This window comes from Diabrotica virgifera, chromosome 6, assembly GCF_917563875.1.
Source record: "Diabrotica virgifera virgifera chromosome 6, PGI_DIABVI_V3a".
NCBI classification, from domain to species: Eukaryota; Metazoa; Arthropoda; class Insecta; order Coleoptera; family Chrysomelidae; genus Diabrotica; species Diabrotica virgifera.
Window position 1 is genome coordinate 139,925,577 of NC_065448.1, and position 21,045 is coordinate 139,946,621.

Consider the following 21,045-nt stretch of genomic DNA (forward strand, 5'->3'; position numbering starts at 1 on the left):
ACTTGGAAAAACGTCAGGAAAATTTTGAGGATAAAGAGACTTGGTGGTGGTCGAACGAAGTACAAGGAAAAATAAAAGAGAAGAGAAAATTATATAAAAAGTGGCAAGAAACCAGATCCGACACAGATCTTCAAAACTATGTGGTGGCGAAAAAGGAAGCGAAAGTAGCAGTAGCAAAAGCCAAAGCAGAAGCGTATTCAAACCTATACGATCAACTTGATACCAGGGAAGGCGAAACGAAGATATATAAAATAGCCAAACAGAGAGCAAAGAAAGCAAAAGATTTTAATCAGATTAGATGTATCCAAGATGAAAATAATAAAATACTAGTTTACGAAAGGGATGTCAAAAAGAGATGGAGAAAGTACTTTGACAGCTTATTAAATGAAGAATTTGACAGACAGCCTGTAGAGTCAATGGAGACAGTAGCAGCAATGGTCACCAAAATAACCAACGAGGAAGTGGCTCAAGCGCTTCAAAAAATAAAGAAAAGAAAAGCGGTAGGACCAGATGATATTCCTGGGGAAGTATGGAGAGCATTGGGAGAGACAGGAACAAGGTGGCTAGCAGGTCTATTTAATAGAATTATAGAAGTTAGACAAATGCCAGACGAATGGAGAAGCAGTATACTGGTACCTGTTTACAAAAACAAGGGAGATATATAACAATGTACAAACTACAGGGCTATAAAACTGCTTAGCCACACCATGAAAATATGGGAAAGAGTAATTGATAGACGGATACGTGAAGAGACCGAGATATCCGAGAATCAATTTGGCTGTATGCAGGGTAGATCAACAACAGATGCAATTTTCATTATAAGGCAGTTGATGGAAAAATACAGGAGTAAAGAAACAAACGCTTATATGGTATTCATTGATCTTGAGAAAGCATATGATAGAGTTCCTCGAGAGACTCTGTGGTGAGCACTTAATAAGAAAGGAGTCCCTGGTGAATATGTAAAGATTGTGAGGGATATGTATGAGGGAGTAACGAGTAGTGTTAGGCAGGTAGAGGCTGATAAATTTCATGTGAACAAAAACTGGAACAGTGGAGACAAGCTCTGGAGGAAAAAGGTTTAAAACTTATTAGGACAAAAACAGAGTATTTGGAATGTTCATTTAAAGATGGAGCTACTACAAATAAAATGGTATCTTTGGATGGTGAAATGATTGTGAAAAGCAATAATTTTAAGTACCTAGGATCGGTATTACAGAGTAATGGAGAAATAGATGGAGATGCATGCAGTAGAATTAGGGTTGGATAGATGAAGTGGAAAAAAGCGAGTGGTGTGTTGTGTGACAGAAAAATTCCAATGAAGCTGAAGGGAAAATTCTATAAAACAGCCATAAGACCGGCTATGATGTACGGAACTGAATGTTGAGCAGTGAAAAAGAAAGAGGAACAACGAACGCATGTGGCGGAAATGAGAATGCTTAGATGGATGAGTGGAGTGACAAAGAAGGATAAAATTAGAAATGGGTATATTAGGGGAAGTCTAGGTGTGGCACCAATTGATGCAAAAATGAGAGAGCATAGGTTAAGATGGTTTGGTCATGTTCAAAGTCGAGACGTTAGTCACCCAATACGAAGAATAGCTGAAGTGCAGATTGCTGGAAGGAGTAGGAGAGAAAGACCAAAGAAGACCTGGAGGAGACGATAATTCAGAACATGTTGTTAAAGGGGATTAACATTGATATGACCCAAGATAGAATTGTGTGGAGAAATGCAATTAGGGAAGCCGACCCCGCATAGGGATAAGGCAAAGAGAATGATGATGATACGGTGAAAACTACAATTGAGAAAAAGAAAACAATAATATTATGGACTCTTTCACTAGACTGTTTTTAACTGATAAAACGGCATAGCAACGCTTCGTTTCCTACTGACAAAACTCCTTAACGACGTGAAATCTCAGCGACAAAATTATGACAGATAATAAATAAAGATAAATAAATGAATAAAGAAATAAAGATTATATTTCGTTGATATGGTGCATTAATTGTCTCGTGAAATAATCTTGTCGAATATCATTCGAGAGAAAATTATTTCCGGCAAAATTTTCTCCTGGTTTCATTCAAGTTCGTTGCCTTTTGGTAATTTTCACTTATGAAATTTTGACAAAATCACTCGACTGACGTCTCGTGATTTAAGTCAAAATCTAATTCGCGAAAATTGCCAGGCAACAAACTTTCATACCAGTCGAAAATATTGCCGGCAAAATTTTCTCTCTTGTGATATTATATACGAAAAAAAGTCATTTATCAAGAGATGCTTAGCAACAATCCAAGGTTTAAAAATCTTCGAAGAAAATTCAAACAAACATAATCTTAAAAATCATAGTCTAATTAAAAAAATATGAGTATTAATAATGGGTGTTGCCGCCTCTGGCCCTTTCGACTTCTTGGAGCCGGTTTGGCAATTCAATCATGATATCTTGGATATTCGATTGGAGGATATTTTACCAATCCTCTAGGATTTGAACTAGGAAATGGACTTTTGTCTACGGAAGTGCCAGTGCGTCTCTTCATCCCAGCACAAGTTGTCGACCGTTTCTTCAAACTGAAGTCAGAAGTTTTAATGCTTTTAACTGAAAAAAATAATGACAGACTCAACACGCTGAACATGGGGCTTCAGAGAGTAAACACAGCACCCTTCACAGCCAAAGAGAAGGTAAACTATTTCAAGAAACAGTTGGTTCATTTATTTTCTCAAACACAGGATGCCTCCGCACTTCCGACGCTGTCATCATTTTTTTGACGAAAACGAAATATATCCAATACCAGATGTAGTTACTAATATTATTCTTCACTTGGAATCTATTTAAGAATGCTTTAATAAATATTTCTCTGAAGATTATTACAAACATTTCCCTTTAAAACTGTCTTCTGTGAAATCGATGAATGTTTCCTGTAAATCCTGTAATTCTAACTCATTTGGTGGTGTTCCTGCAAAAGGATTTCTGATTCAGTCAAGTTTGTAATAATCTTCTTAATTGACTTTTGGATAAAATATACGGGCTCGGATAGCTCAGGCGGTAGATGTCTGACTTCCACGTAGGTAGGCCGGGGTTCTAAACCCAGCGCCGGCGAGAACATCTAAACATTTTTAAAAATGTCTATAGGCCCCACGTCGACTCAGCCTAAATAAAATGAGTACTTTGGGTAAAAACCAGGGGTAATAATAGGCGGTTGAAGCGTAGCACTGGCCCTGTTACCTTCTTTGTACACCGTAGGCCCTAGAGATAGCAGACTGCCCTGCTATAATCTCAAAGCAGCATAGCGGTATAAAACGGGAGGATATATTTCTGATAGCAAATGTTCTCTAAAAAAAATAGGGGGGATTCCTTCCATTCCATGCCCCCTCCCCCCAAACCGATGTTTGGTGGTACGCCAAAATCTTCAAAATATATCAGGTGGTACGCAGTTGCTTGAAGGTTGGAAACCCCTGCTCTAGAGTAACCGTCTTGAGCTCTCCGAAAGGTGTAGGGGCTGAACTACGGTACGGGATGCTATCGATTTCGGGAGACAGGTTCATACAGCCTCAGGCCAGATCAAGGCCAACACTGATGCACTACAATTCGAGATGGCCGCTTCATTGTCAGAAAAGTGTGGAGAAATTGGATTTTCACCGCTCCTGAAGCTCGTTCGCGTCTTTTTGAGGTGAGAAATGAATGTTAATGTGAGTGAACTTAACATTAGAAGAAGACTGCCAGAAATAAATTTGAAGGCTCTCCGTCCAGCTCGTGCACCACAGCTACTCCCACAACACCGTAGAGCTAGACTTGGTTTTGTGAGAGAACATGCTGTCTTTACTGTAGCGGAATGGAAGAACATACTGTTCTTAGATGATAGAACAATAGTCCTAAGAGTTGCAGATGGACGTCAGCGTGTCTATATGTGTCCAAATGATAGGTTTTCTCTATGCACTACAACCGAAACAGTGGCTTACCGAGCAGGGCCAATAATGATTTTGGAGGTATCTGTTGCGAAGCTCATGCTTATCTTATTGTCCACCTCCCCCCTTTGATCTTATTGTGTTCAATAGAGGTACTTTAAATGCCTAAAGATATATGAAAGATTTTCTTGAACCATGTCGAGTCTTTCGCACCGTTCATTGGTGAAAACTTTAGATTGATGCATGACAATGCAAGTTGCCATACTGCAAATTTATATGTGAGTATCTTAGTGAGGTCAGGATTCAAGTTTTATCATGGCCGGCACTCAGTTCCAATCTTAAACCAATTGAATACAAGAAGTATTTTTAAGCATCTTATTATCATCATTCTCTTTGCCTTATCCCTATGCGGGGTCGGCTTCCCTAATTGCATTTCTCCACACAATTCTACCTTGGGTCATATCAATGTTAATCCCCTTTACCAACATGTCCTGCCTTATCGTCTCCCCCCAGGTCTTCTTTGGTCTTCCTCTCCTTCCAGGAATCTGCACTTCATTCTGCTATTCTTCATATTGGGTGATTAACGTCTCGACGTTGAACATGACCAAACCATCTTAACCTATGCTCTCTCATTTTGGCATCAATTGGTGCCACACCTAGACTTCCCCTAATATACTCATTTCTAATTTTATCCTTCTTTGTCACTCCACTCATCCATCTAAGCATTCTCATTTCCGCCACATGCATTCGTTGTTCCTCTTTCTTTTTCACTGCCCAACATTCAGTTCCGTACATCATAGCCGGCCTTTTGGCTGTTTTGTAGAATTTTCCCTTCAGCTTCATTGGAATTTTTCTGTCACACAACACACCACTCGCTTCTTTCCACTTCATCCATCTAGCCCTAATTCTACTGCATGCATCTTCATCTATTTCTCCATTACTCTGTAATACCGATCCCAGGTACTTAAATTGATTCAGCCTCATTGAATCACCCTCAAATTGATTCTCGGATATTTCGGTCTCTTCACGTATCCGTCTATCAATTACTCTTTCCCATATTTTCATGGTGTGGCTAAGCAGTTTTATCGCCCTGTAGTTTGTACATTGTTGTATATCTCCCTTGTTTTTGTAAACAGGTTCCAGTATACTGCTCCTCCATTCGTCTGGTATTTGTCCAACTTCCATATTCTATTAAATAGGCCTGCTAGCCAGCTTGTTCCTGTCTCTCCCAATGCTTTCCATACTTCCCCGGGAATATCATCCGGTCCTACCGCTTTTCCTTTCTTTATTTTTTGAAGCGCTTGAGCCACTTCCTCGTTTGTTCTATTATTCAAATTTTTATGTTAAGTAGCTTCTACTCTAAATTAGAATCTAAGTAGTGGGAGGTGTCTGACATAAAAAAAATCTTTTTCAAAAAAGAATATTTTTCGATCTTGAATACTTCTTGAATCTTGAAACTTCTAATTTCCTCGGGCGAACTCTATGCTTATGAAAAGTTTCTATGCTATTTCCTTATGAAAAGTTTATGAAACTTTTATCACGTATTCTGAGGAAAAAAATATGAAATTACCTTGCACATAAATAAGGAGGAAATTTTTATAAATTACTCGATTTAGATGCTGATCAATCGAAATATTAGAACAAAAACCTAACATGCAAAATGTATATTCAGTGAACATTAACGGATACTATTCAAAATAAGAAATGTTGCAAGTAATGTTATTTATTTATTAGGACATGGATTATTAATTACAGCTTAAAGTTTTACTTCCGTTATTAGATTATAAATTTCCAGATCAAACAGAGTATTAACGTTATCAATAATAAGTTATTTGCTTAGTTTGTTCAGTAAGTAATGTAGAGAATGCTAATTTGTTTATTTATATTTAACAATTATTATGCTCTACAGAAGTTTGCTTTCCATCTGAATTTGTTTATTCTTCGCTATAAATTATTATTGTTAATTTTTAAATATTCGAGCAAATTCTTTGTATTTATTATACTTTTATACCAGGCCATGCAGAGCATTTTAACAATTATTTGAGGTCAAAATATGCTTGTGATTGAGTTAAGCCGGTAGAATAATATTACGTGCAAATTTACACCAATTTGACAGGATTTGTATTAGGTAAATCTGCACTTGTTATGAAATTAAGGTTGTTTTTTATGATAATTTTAATTTAAAAATAAAACTTACTTTTTATATATTTTCGATATTAACGTTTAGTGCAGTCACTGAAGGTTTTCACCTCCGATTTCGTTGAACCTCCATCGATTTTCATCAAAATTGGTGAGTAGTTAGAGGATACCTCAAGGAACAAAGGTGACATGATGCCAACTTGCACTTTTACCCTGGGGGTGGATGGCATCCCTTTTCGGGGGTGAAAATTATTTTATTAAAAATAATACCATAAGTCGATAAAGGGATAAATTATAAGCAAAATTTGTTATATAAAGTTATCAAAATAAATCAACACTTTTTGAGTTATTAAAGACCAAAGATTTTATTTTTTAGTAAAAAATGCATGTTTTAAATCGGTTTTTCACGTATAAATCAAAAACTATAAGCTTTTACAAAGAAGTTATGATTACTGAAATTGAAGAGAATGAAAAATTCAGTACATTCCTTACATAAAGAACTAAACTAATGTTAGTTCAAAGTGAGTTATTGGCAATTGAATGTGTATTTTTTTCGACGAGTACTCAAATATAAGTATTCAGCTTAAATAACGGGAAAACGATGCAACGTATAAAATATTCCTGTCAAACATTTGCCAAACTACTTCGGAATACCTATCAAATGAGCTTCAAAACAAGGTAATAGCGTCAAAATTAAGCAAGTTATAATGAAAATAAAAGAACCGTTTCGAATTTTTTAGGAAAAAGTGAAAAATAAAACATACGCCATTTCCACAAAAATTAAAATTTATAGTAATCCTTACAAAAACTTCTTTATATTAGCATAAGTAATGTTTTCTATAATTTTGACCGGTTTAGAAAGCATATTTTTGAAAAAAGATATGATTTAAAAAATCATAATTTTTAAAATTATTGTAATTCTCATCTTATTTTGATAATAACTCCAAAAATACTCAATATACGTAAAAAATTGTATATAACTAAATTATAGTTTTTTCTGTGCCAAATATTTTACCTGATTTACTATTTCTATAGGGTAAAAAATAACCGAGATAGAAACGTTTAAATCTTAATTTTTGCTGTGGGAACCATGCAACCCGAGTCATTTAACCTTTTATTTTTAAAAAACTAAGGGGTTTAAAAGATTAGATTCAACGTACTTAAATATAACTTGGAATTAACTTTCAAACAGTTTTTATGTGAACCTGATATCGTAAACACGAACGGAGTTAATAAAAGAAAAACAATACTTTGGAAAAAATTTTAAAAGATAAATTTTGAAAAAATTTTGGAGCATAAATTTTAACGCTATCAACATGTTCGGGGGCTCATTTAATAGATATTTTTAAGTACTTTGACAAATGTTTGATAAGTTTATGTTATAAAATGCATCAATTTCCCGTTATTTCAGCTTGAATACTTAGAGTTTTTACTCTCCGAAAAAAATATACATTCAATTACCTATAACCATTGATTATAGACACGGACCCCTTCCCCCCCTATATGATACTAAAAATGCTATAGACAAAAAACCATATTTTCTGACTTTGGCCTTTTTTTATAAAAAAAAGAAGTCGATTTACGAGTACCTCTGTATGTATTTTTAATTAACTATATCCATCCTACCATTTAGCACCTTCAAATACAGTCGAACACGCTTATTAGAATACCTCTTAAAGGAATATCCCGGTTTAAGGAATAGCATAGGCGTAACCTGGGGTGTTTTGGGGGTTATAACCCCCCCCCCCATTGGGATGTACTTTGAGCTCTATACGCTTAACACCATAGCCATCAGAGACCTTCCATTAGTTGTAACCCCTCCCTTTCAGGTAGTTGTAACCCCTTCCCCCTTAGGATCATCCTGGTTACGCCTATGAGGAATAGAAATTTGAGGTCGAGGTCCCGAAACATTTATAGTAGCAACCAATCATCGGTTATTAGAATATCCCGGCTATAGGAGTACTTTTGGTTGGCACAAAGGCTATTCCAATAAGCGGGTTCGACTGTACCTGTATTGATTTTTACCCTGAAATCGCTCATATTTATTTTTCTACCCTGTTCTAAAAGACCGTTTTTGTTTTAAATGATCCAAAAAATCCAAAACAATATCTGCCCGGGTCGAAAAATTTTCTTTAAAATTTATAAAAAAGTCAATTTTTTATTATTAATTAATTTATATTTAGAATTTAAAAATTATATCGGGCACTCCTTGGTTTGTGTTATTAACATACTAAATTACATACAAACAATTTTTATCCGTTGACAGATCGGTACAGTTGAGAACCTCATATTATCGTATTTTAGAAAACCCTTAAAGGTTTGTTCCAACATGAACTTTTGGACGGTCCAGAAACCGTCACGAAACTACTTGTACCGTTTGTTGTGCGCATGTTCGTAATTGTATCGCCCAGTTATCGTCCCATGACGGTAATCATATATTTGTCATTTTTGTTGGTGACAGCTTGTGTGCTTTTAGTCGATCAAAGGCTCAAAAACTTTAAAGAATTAAATCCTAGTGCGCAAGTCAGTCCAACCAGCACATTATGCATTTGCCTGATTACTGAAATGATCATCACGAAACCGTCACCGAAAGATCACAATTCTTGTTGGAACAGTGGGAAGGACGATCCAATGACGATCATATTTCTGTTGGAACGGATGTTGTTTACTGCGCAGAAGCGTTACCGTTTCGTAACGGTTCTCGGTCGTGTTGGAACAAACCTAAGGTATTACATTCAAACTGTTCGCTACCCTAAATAGGATTATTACTTCACTTCTCTGGGTGTCTCAAGGTCGTTTTCTAATTTAGTAGGTACTGCCATAAATTGGTTGTGGTGGGAGTGATAGGGGAGGTAACCGAACGTCAGTCTACGATCATTCTCTTGCGAGAACAAATTCATAACTGGCTATTTCACGAAATAACCACTAGAGTCGCTGATTCTTGACTAAAATTTTAATTTTTTGGATGGTAAAGGGGACACGCTTCCGTCCATAAGCGCTGGGGATCTATCCGTGTCTATAATCAATGCTATAACTCACTTTTAGTTAACATGAAAAGGTTTTTGTAGTAAGGGGTCTATTTCATTTTTTATTAGCTTCAATTTTGATACTAATAACTTTTGTAAAAACTTACACTTTTTGAGTTATTGATGAAAAATTGGTTAAAAGCATGCATTTTTCCCAAGAAAAATTAAAATATTTGATCTTTAATAACTCAAAAAGTTTTGATTTATTTTAATAACTTTATATAACAAATTTTGCTTGAAATTGGTCCCTCCATCGAATTATGGGGTTATTTTTAATAAAATAATTTTCACCCCCGATAAGGGGTGGCATCCACCACCAGGGTAAAAGCGCAAGTTGGCACCATGTCACTTTTGTTCCTTGAGATATCCTCTAACCACTCACCAATTTTCATGCAAATCGATGAAGGTTCAACGAAATCGAAGGTAATAGCTCATATCCACCTTCAGTGACTCCACTAGTTACAACTTAACGATACATAAAAGACTAGAAAAAAATATTTGTTTATCAAATTATTGAGTAGGTTCTATAAGTTTTCAAGTTGAGTACCGTTTTTACGAGAATGTTTACAAAAACAAAATACGAAATTTTAGTTTTTATTTTTTAATGAAACTTATGGTTTATAAGAAATACTTTTTTGATAGTTACCTACTTTAAATTTGTCGGAGGAAAGAATTTCTCGTACTTAAAAAAACAAAAGGTATATCTCCTGGAGACGACTTGAGGGGATTAAAAGACTGCCCTACAAGTAAAATATTAGAAGGCGATATAAACTGTTATGCAACATATCCAGTCATTCCCTTCACACCAAAACCTTTCCACGAGGAAGCATAAACCTAGGACAAAATATCTATTTGAATCATTGAACTTATGTTATAAATTTTTATAACCACGTAAAATGTGTACACTTGTACACTACACAAGTTCAAAAATGTACATACAACTTGCGTTCCTGAGAAATATACATACCTACATGTATATGATGTATTATGATTGTATGTTACAGTTCAAGTTGATTATCCAGTTGGAGTTACTCTAACGGCTGGTTTCAGTAAAAGTTGATTATAAATATAAAATGAAGATTTATATTTAACATTTTCTAGTAAACTAGGAAAAGTATACTCTTCCCAATGCCATTTAGTAAAAGTTGATTCTGATTCACACAAACAGCCGATTCTAGAAATCAAATGTTACTGAATATGTTAAAATTAGTCTAGACTGTATCGTCGCCCCCGTTAGGTAAATTACTCCGATTCGAATTTTTTGCACAAACTTACTCAAAAAGAGGTCCTTATAACAAATCTACTGGGTGCCAGACAGTACCTTGATCGATAAATTGTTTAAACAATTTTTTTAGACAAATTCACAAAAATAATTTTTTCACTTCGAACAATTTTTTTTTTTAGATCATTTGGGTTATTCTGAGCAAAAAAAGGTATTTTGTGATTTTTCTCTAAAATTGATTGTTGTCGAGTTATACGCGATTTATAATTTGCAAAATACGAAAATGACCATTTTCAAGGGTTAATAACTCAGTTAAAAATTATTATGAAAATCCGAAAGTCACCAAATAAAATTTTAACGACCCCCCTACAAGATACTGAAGAAATTTTTGTTATTATTTTATTACTAAGCGGTTATTTTTAATTATTAACAATGAGCGCTAGGAGCGTATTGACGCAGTTATCAATGCGAGTGCGAGTGAGATGCACCATTGAACCATTTTGACATTTAAAAATTCAAACTTCTGTCAAACCACAAAACTGTTATAACTTTTTTTGTAATTTATTGCTCACATGTCATCACCATGACAAGGCGAAAGTTCTTCTTCTTGTGGTGCTTTCTCCTTTAGTGGAGGTTAGCGACTACACTGGTAAATCTGTCTCTGTCCAATGCGGCTCTAAACAAATATGTTGAATCAAGGCCGGTCCAGTCTGATATTTCGAAGCCATGAAATCTGGCGCCTACCGGGACCCCGTTTTCCTTCAATCTTACCCTGGATGATCAGTTGCGTGAGGCGGTACTTTTCGTTTCTCATTATGTGTCCCAGGTAGCTAACTTTTCTGACTAATGATTTTTAGCAGTTCCCTAGCTGTACCTTCTCTCAGAACATATTCGTTGGTGGTGTGGGTTGTCCAAGGTATTTTCAAGTCTCTTCTATAAAGCCAGAGTTCAAAGGCGTCCAACTTGTTCATCAGTGTTGTGTTGTGTCCAGGCCTCCGTAATCAAGTTGATTGTTGAACCAGCAACCAAGATATTTGTACTGGCTTACGTATTCAAGCTGTTGGTGTTTCACATATTTATCATGAGAGGTAAATTTTTTTTCCTTGATATTCTTATAACTTTGGTTTTCGCAGTATTGATCGTCATCCCTATTTTTTCACAACTCTCAGTAACCCTATCCATCTGCAGACTATGGTGCGAATCAGTCATTAATACTGTGTCATCTGCATAGCGGATGTTATTTATTCTCTGACCGTTTATCCTGATTCCTTCTGAAGAGTGCGATAAAGAGTTCGCAAATATTACCTCAGAGTAGACGTTAAAAGTATGGGTGATAGCACACAACCCTGTCTAACACCTCGTTGTATTTCAATTGGCCTTGACGTATTACCATTGGTCTTTATGATTGCTGTCTGATTCCAATAAATAGCCTCTATAATTTTAGAATCTCTTTTGTCGACTCCGATGTCGTTCAATCTTTCTATCAATGTCTTGTGCTTCATCCTATCGAACGCTTTCTCAAAATCTACCACCGCAAATAATGATATGTACCACCAGTGGTACATGTACCACCAGTGGTACATGTACCACAGATTGAGAACCGCTGCTTTACATAATATGAGATAGAGTAGATAAAAATTATTTTTGTGAATTTGGTTAACAAAAATTGGTTAAACAATTTTTCGACCGCGGTACCGCGTGACACCCTGTGTATTTGTTATAAGGATTGTTATACGGATGTATTTCTTTGAGTAAGCTTGTGCAAAAAATCGAATCAGAATAATTTACCTAACGGGGGCGACGTTACAGACTATACTAATTAGTTGAAACGGTCAAAACAAAGAAACGCACACTCATCAAAAGTGCACTTGAGATTCTCGTATAATCAACATTTACTGAATCGATCCAGGAAGAGTCAACTCCAACTAGTAAAAGTTGATTTAAATTTTTAAAATCAACTTTTACTGCTCGTTTCAGTTGGAGTTGACTCCAACTAGTTGGAGTCGACTCTAACTGAGAATCAACTTGAACTGTAACATATATATTAATAATATAGGTATGCAAAGCCCGCAGATAGTGTGCTACTTTTTGTATAAACAAAATATCGCCCGAAAATCGTGATATTTTCAATTTTTGCTATATAACTCCAAAGATTTTAGCTTTACACCGAAAACACCAAAATAAAAATTCACCGTAATTAAACTCTGCATAGAGACGTCTTTTTCCTGATTTACTTCTACAAAAATTTTCCCCGGAAAACGCGGGTTTTTCCAACAAAATCTTTAATTTTCAACATATCTTTAAAATACTGATAACATATATTATTATAATAAAACTATCGATATTACGAATAAAAATTTCCAAACATAGCCAAATTTCAATCAAACATTAGGTTGGAGAAAACGTAATCTAAAAGTTCAAAATCGGTATACGTTAAAAAAGCATTTTCTCGGCTTCCCATGGAGCAATTTTCTTCATTATTTTTTTGTTCCCAGGTAACTCGTGTAGAGCCGTCTAACTAACGCATTATTAAATATTAAAAAATGCTTTTGTTTTGTTATAATAAATTAATTTATTTGTTATAACAAAAATTTTTAATTTTTTTAAATAAAGATTGTTTAAATAATTATATAGCTTTCAAATGAGAATATGTGTGTTTTTAACGTTAAAAGGTACACCTGTAGTACGTTTATCTAAAATAGTCTACAACAGTTTTCTTTTCTTATAAATAAATTGATCCATCATAACAAAACAAAAACAAGTTTGACATTTAATAATGTGTTTGTTAGAACTCTACTCGAGTAACTCTACTCGAGTTACTTGGGAACAAAAAAAGAATGAAGAAAGTTGCTTCGATATTACCGTATACCGATTTTGAACTTTGATATTACATTTTCTCCAACCTAATTTTTGATTGGAATTTTGCTATTTTTGGCAATTTTCACTCTTAGTTAGTTTTTATCGATAGTATCGATAGTTTTTATTATAGTAATATATATATATCTTATAAGTATTTTAAAGATACAAAAATTGGTTTGGAGAAAGAGGACAAAAATAAAACGGTGTTTGTTTAAAAATTATGATCCTGTTGTTGATATCTTTGCCGTAAATACTGGTCAACTTTGACCGGTTTTATCTCAGGAACCACTTATCACAATTAAACGCTTTTTCTTTTAGAAGAAGCATCCTGCCGCTTTTTTCCAATACCGTTTTCATGATTTAATTTAATTTAATATTTCCCGAGATATTCTATTTGTTTATAAGCCCAAAAATTGTTTATAATTTTAAAATATTCCTGAGGCCGCTTAACTAGTCCAATTTCAATTTTGTAAAGTACATTAGATAGGTACACTGTCTTCTTAATACAAAAATGATAGTTATTCTTATGTATCATAATTATCGTGGTTATTATAGCGACCGTAAATTTTTAATTAACAATTCAATTGCTTCTAAACTGTTCATTCAATTTCCATCTGCTTCGGGAATTAAAATCTATGCAAAAAGTGCTTTTATATTACTAAGTTATTTAATTATTAATAAACAATTACTTATCTAAAATTTTAGTTGAAAATTAAAGGTTTTGTTGGAAAAACCCGCATTTTCCGGGGAAAATGTTTGTCGAAGTAAATCGGAAAGAACATGTCTCTTTGCAAAATTTAATTACGGTGAATTTTTATTTGAGTGTTTTTGGTCTAAAGTGAAAATCTTTGGAGTTATAGAACATAAATTGAAAAAAACACGATTTTCGGGGGTCATTTTGTTTATAAAAAAGTAGCACACTATCTGCGGACTTTGCATACCTATATTATTAATACATACAATTATAAGATTCGATTCCAGCAATAAAATTGCTATTAAATAACTTTTCCCAAAAATTGCCCATTCTCCAATAATCTGCCTAGACTATAATAAAAATCATAGCCATATAGAGTAAAAAGTAGTCTCATTACTTATTACTCATCATAAAACAATTATAAAAAATCTGATCGTTTACACCAAATACGTTTGAAGTAAAATTTAAAACATTTATCCTTATTATTGTTGTTCCATTGTTGTTTAGTAAATGTCAATAATTTCAATACTAGATTACTATGTTTACATAATTTTACTACAAGCGAAAGTCGTCTATTCTTATATAGGTATTCTTTATTTCAGGTTTAGTATTTCTTCAATATCGAAACGAAACCAAACGAGCTTTGCTGCCAAACGAAATCACATCTATAGACACCGTCAAAGCTTTATTCGTCAGATCATTCCCGAAACAACTCACAATGGAATATTTGGATTCGCCGAATGTTAAAATTTATATCCATGATTCTTCCAAAGATATGTTTTATGAATTAGAAGATCTTAGGTAAGAACGATTTAATATTTTATAAATAGTAGTATACGAAATTTTCTGTTATTCTTGTGTTTAAAACTATAAGCATTTATAATACTAATACGGTAAAATACGTTAGCAGTTTTGACATTAAAAGTAAACAGTAGCGCGTCATCAATATTTTTGTTTTTCGAAAGTTGAACCTGACACTGACAGTGACATTATACTATCAAAAACAAAAATTGGTATACTCATAGGCGTGCTAAATATTGCTATTGAGTCAGTCACGTTCGCTTTCTTGTTATAAAAAATCGATTTTTAGTAGATCCAATGGGACACAAAATCTAGGCATGGGATAAAAAAGTTTATTTGAAGAAAGTGTATTTTTGTTCTTCTTAATGGCGGTACAGGCCCATTTTTCAATATTTTATTTAGTTATAGAGTAATTTCCACATACTAACGTATTTCTCAAATTTGGCTCTGTGCCGCCATTCTTTATCATATTACGAATATGTGTGCCAAACATCTCGACAAAATATTCAAATTTACAGCCGCAATCTTGGACCGCCCTTGCTGCTACCTGATGATCGCTACTGTTGCCTCTTAATCCATATCCGATGAAGTATATTTCACTATGGCTTTAAACCTTTTTTTTTGAATGAAGTAAAAAACATACGTACTTTCAATCATTTATTGTAACTTCCTACGACCGGTTTTGCTCTCTAAAGTATGCAGAGCATCTTCAGGTCAACGGTTACAAGTCACTAAATGCTACAAATAAAAACCAGAGTTAGAACAATGTCTGGTTGTAAAAGATGCTAAAGATCCATAAGATCAAGCCAATATTGAACAACATAAATAAAAGTAGTTAAGTCTACTACATTGTTTGATTTGCTTGTCTAGATAATGTTTAGAAGAAATGCGTTCAATGTGCTTCCCCGTTTAGGATTTTGTCCTCTTCAGGGTTTGAGGTGAATGTATTGTGTTGGCAGCAAAAGCAAACAGTCCGAAAAACACACTGGGGCAAGCGCCGTGTCCTGGTGTTCTTGGATCCTGGGTTATGCCGGACGGTGGTGTCCAGAAGGCTAAGAAGTCAACAGAGAAGAAAGTTTGATGGATTGTTGTTGGTTCCATAGACATTTACGTGTACTGTCCGTGCTTTGCTCTCGACCAGTCTCCCTAGAAACCATTGTACAACGACAGGCGAACCTGCGTCCCTCGTCGGCGGTCAGGAGGTGGCTTTGAGTGCAGCGTGGACAGTGTGCGTTCGAGTGGAGAAAATAGTTGCGGCTATTTTCTTGGGACGAACAGGTATAATTGTGCAATGAAGTTGGGAAACCGCAAAAAACCAACTTCTCCCTGTTCGGGGTAGGGAAGAGGAAATGTTAGAGGTGGGTACGGTAGGCTAACGGGGTAGCCTCAAGGATGTTTTCGTACTCCACCGGGAGTTCGTCAATGCATGTTTGCATTAGAGCGGACGGTACATGAATCTTTTTGCGTTTGGGCTTTCGGTGGAGTACGTGGCCGGAAGATGAACAGGAACATTTGAGAGATTCTTGTGTGTCGGAAGGGGGGCCGTTGATTACTTTGATTGTGAAGTTCCTGTTCAGAGAGTTTATTCTCTCGGTGATTTTGGGGGTGTTCGAGATGTTATGGATTTCGTTTGAGGGATATCGCCAGCGCTCATAGTTGCATCTACGCAAGATTCTACGTTCTGTTCTCAACAACCTCTCTTGTTTTTGTCTTGAACAAAGAGAGTAGATACATGCTTTGTACTCCATGACGGGTCGAATAAAGGTCTTGTAAGTGTGAATGAGAGTCTTCTTGTGTGTCTTGCCAATTTTTCCCGAGAGAGCCTTGAGAAGTCTGGCCCTGTTCCTTACCCTATCTAAAGTTGCCTTTAGATCTGCGTCCCAGTTGAGAGTCCTGGTAAACAGTACTCCCAAATAGTTCGCAGTCGGGCTAACAACAAGCCTTTCTCCCAACAGTCTCAGTGGATATTGGTGGTCTTCATTGCGAATGATTCTATTTGACACAGAAGGGGCGCGAAACACAATTGTTGTTGTTTTGTTCGCATTCAGCGTGACTCTCCACTTACAACACCATTCGCCGACGCCGTCCAACAGAGCCTGGGCTCTTCTGAAGAGGAGTCTTGGGTTGTATCGAGAGGTTGTTGAGAGCAGAGTCGTGTCGTCTGCATAGAGAAACAGCCGAGTACCTGGGATATTTTGGTTAGTGATGTCGCTGTTGTAGATGATGTACAACAGCGGTGCTAGGACTGAACCCTGGGGAACTCCAGCTTGTGGAGTGAAGGGGGTGGACCTTTGATCGCCTATTTTAACTCTGACAGTACGGTTGTGGAGGTAGGAATGTACAATTTTGGTAAATTGCAATGGTAGCCCGATGTCCAGAAGTTTCCGAACAAGCCCGTCGTGCCAGACCTGGTAGAAAGCCTTCTGCACATCCAGAAATGTGGCTATGGGGAATGAACCATCGTTGATGGTTTGAGTAACTTTGGTAGTGAAATCTATTAATGCATGTTTAGTAGATTTACCCGACTGGAATCCGTATTGGAATTTTGGTATGATATTGTGGTTTTCGAGAAAGTCATTGAGCCTCTCTTTTAGGATTAGCTCAAGAACTTTACCCAGAGTATTGATTAATGAAATTGGTCTATAGGATTCCACGTCGGTTGGGGGTTTGCCTTTTTTCAAAAGCATGATGGTGTTGGCCACCTTCCAAGGAGTAGGAAAGTGGCTGTTTTTGAGACATGCATTGAATATTTTAGTTAGAAGAGGAATGATACTCTCTGGAAGTTTTTTGAGGCACCTTCGGTTGATGCCATCAGGTCCGGGAGCGCTGTTTTTGCCGATTTGGCAAAAGCTCTCCGTTTCCCTGTCTGTGAGGGGGTCCATGATAGGATCATAGACTGGAATGTAGTGGTTGAGAGTAACATTTACAATGTATTCTGTGTTGAATTTAAATATGCGATCAAAGTTCGGGTTATCTGGAGTTTGAAAATTGTTTTGAAGCGAATTTCTGAATGCTTCGGCTTTCCCTTCTGGGGAATTGACTATGTGATTGTTGACCAACAGATGGGATGGTTGAGATAGTTTTTGTTTTGTTAGGACTTTGAATTTTTGCCAGAATTTACCTCCGTCTCTGTAGTCCAGTTTTGAGGTAGCATCTTCCCACCGGCGAGCCGTTAGGACAGATATCTCCCTCTTTATCCTGGCACAGATCCGGTTGCACTCTGTTTTGATTAGTGGGTTTCTGTTGGCCTTGTATTGACGTAGAAGACGTCGTTTTTGTTGGATTTTGGCAATGATGTATTGTGGAAGTGCCGGTGATGTATAGGTTATTTGTTTGAGTGGAATTGCGTGCGTGATCGCCTCAGTGATGAGGTTCTCGATTTCGGTTGCACTGGTGTCGATACTATCGTTAGTATCGAGTTCGCCTAACATTGGGAGATTTTGTGTGATGAAGTTTTGGAATTCAGTCCAGTTAGCGTGACGATAGTCTCTTATAGATCTTGGAGGGTTTGGTTGTTTTGGAATTAGTATGTCGGTGTCGACAAGAAGAGGTAAGTGGTCTGACGTTATTGAATCGCCTATGTAGCATCTATCCCCGAACCGATCCAGAATGTTACTAGTAACTAGGATGTGGTCGACAATAGAGGCCCCATTGGCGTTCAAAAACGTGAATTCAGTGTTGGTGATTCTTGAAATGGGAAGGTCTAGTAGATAATCCGTGAGGCGGATGCCTTCTGGGTTTAAACGGTGATCACCAAACTGAGTGAAGTAGTTAAGACAGCAGACAAATACATATGTCTGTACACTCGGGGGCGGTAACAAACGTCCCCAAGCCTAAGGGCGGATCCAGGACCAATTTTCGGGAGAGGCCATGAACTTTTTTGGGGAAGGGTATCAGGGGGTCTGGGGGGTAATTTTTAAAAATTACGGTTACAATGGTGAGTTTTCAGGCACTTTTCATATACTTTTGAGTGCCATAAAGACATTCAAAACTTATCTTTTTTAAAGCATTATTAAAGCCAGTACCAATTTCTACACATTTCTTCGGATCCAAGTGCAGTTGTTTCAACAAGTTTAATACTACTTTTCACAATGCTTCTTCTGTCAGACCTTGTTCTTTTCTTCTTTCTTGATTTTCATTTATTTTTATGTTCCCATAAGTGTCAATGAACTTAACAAAGTTTTCACGAATGCTGTTATTGTATATGTATCTTAAATTTAGAGAAAGCTGTTCCACGTGGGATACGTCGGTCGTTTCGTTAAATAGGACAAAGTAATAACACTTTGAACCTGATTCATTATTTGTTCAATTATTTCTTCACCACAACAGGTTACCAATTGATTTTGACTAAGCTGCTAATTTATGTTACTCGGGAAGATGCTGTGGATAGGTGTTGTTTAAGAGCCTTATCTCCTGATTCGATTTTAAACCTTAACAATTCCCCTCATTGATGGTCCAGCATCTTCGTCCAAAAGCAGAAGTCCATCATCACGATGGCCTCTTAGAGAAATATTTTGTCAAGCTAAGAAAACTATATAGACTCTACTATTGGTCCTATCTATCTGTCTACCTGTCTATCTGTTTAGACCTCTGAGAGTCTATCTGTTTAATGACTGACTTTTGCGAGTACGATTACTTTATAGAAAATCCAGACACACCAGAAAGCACTCCTTGTGGTATGATGTTTTCATGGGTTTGTATGGCTCCGTCTTTGCCCATGAGTTTGGCGAAATATATTAAAGGTTTCGTGACAAGGCTTTGGGCTGTCATTGTCATCCCTTTATTGTGACCACGTGACAGAGACCACGCTAGCTAAGGAGTGACGTCACGTGCGAAGCAAATTTTCTATTAGAACACTAACGCTTGCCCTGTTAGTCGGTTAATATTAAATATAAGCATGAATATTTGGTACTTTATTTTATATAGTGTGTAGTTTACAATTTTTAACATTTTTTTGGGTATAATGAAAAATAAAACAACTATTTTCGACATTTCGCCGCTACATAAAGTGTGTATATTCATGTTAATGTAGGAATATAATAATGTTTTTTCAACTAATAAGCATGTAAATGAATTCTATTTTATACATATTTCGATGGTCGGATTCATTACTGGAATATTTTGAAAATCGTATATTTTGAACAAAGTAGGTAGAATGGTTAAATATTAAAAACACTTTACGAATTACTTAACCTCATAATTTTCTGCGGCTTTCAAAATGTTATTAGTTATAGTTTCAGTTATATGATCCTCCTCCAAGTAGTGAGCTTCTATAAATTTATTTTGAAGTATTTTGTCCTCTTCAGACTGAGATTTTTTCGAACCTTCAGTTTTTCTATCAAATTAGACAGCATTTTTTGTGCCAAGCAAATATCTTCTGATGCCGAAATATCGCTTGGCAATTATTGAGGACTTTCTATTGAGCTGTTACGCAAGATTCAGTAGTTTCAATAGTATTGCGACATTCTGTAAAGATCGCCGCCGAATTTTTTTCCTAAAATATACCACCTTAATCTATATTTAAAATCTATTGGCGAATCTTCGATGTAAAAATATAGTCAACGTTGTATTTTGCTTGTAGGTAAGGAAGTAACTCTTTCAGAGATCTATTAGTAAGCAATCATCATCCAGCCTCAAAAGTCCACTGCTGAACATAGGCCTCCTCCCCTCGTTTCCAACCCATCTATCCTGCGCCGCCCTCATCCAGTTTTTATTTACCTTTCTTAAGTCGTCAGTCCATCTTGTAGGCGGTCGACCGACGCTTCCCCTGTCTTCTCTTGGCCTCCATTCCAATAACCTCTTCGTCCATCGCCCATCTGTCATTCTGGCTACGTGTCCTGCCCATCTCCACTTCAACCTGGCTATCCTCTCGATGACGTCAGTCACCTTTGTTCTTCTCCTGATTTCTTCGTTTCTGATTTTGTCTCGCAGAGTTATTCCTAACATTGACCGCTCCATTCTTCTCTGCGTGACTCTTAGTTTGGTAGCCGAGGCTTTAGTTAAGGTAAGTGTTTCTGATCCGTACGTCAAGACTGGGAGGACGCACTGATCGAATACCTTTCTCTTAAGACATGTGGGTAACTCACTTTTAAAAGTTTCTCTCAGTTTTCCAAATGCTGCCCACCCAAGACCGATTCTTCTCTTCAGCTCATGAGTCTGGTTATCCCTGCCAATCGTAATTTCATGTCCCAGGTATTTATATCTATCTACGAGTTCTATTTCCTTCCCACCAATACTGATGTTCTGGTTGGGTACCAAATTTGTCATTATTTTTGTTTTCGAGATGTTTATATTTAAACCTACATTTTCTGTAGCTACAACGAGTTCTTGTACCATCTCTCTTGCCATACCTAGATCCTCAGCTACTATGACTATATCATCGGCGAAACGTAAGTTGTTTAGGTATT

The 21,045-nt window shown here is 36.2% G+C and overlaps 1 protein-coding gene across 1 annotated transcript in view; it reads left to right on the forward strand.

Moving 5' to 3' along the window:
- Positions 1 to 21,045, forward strand: part of LOC114325310 (coiled-coil domain-containing protein CG32809-like) — an 837,016-nt gene that overhangs the window by 806,319 nt on the left and 9,652 nt on the right. Inside the window, exon 7 of the mRNA XM_050653062.1 lies at positions 14,440 to 14,638. Within this exon, the coding sequence (XP_050509019.1) occupies positions 14,440 to 14,638 (199 nt within the window). The remainder of the gene's footprint in view (positions 1 to 14,439; positions 14,639 to 21,045) is intronic.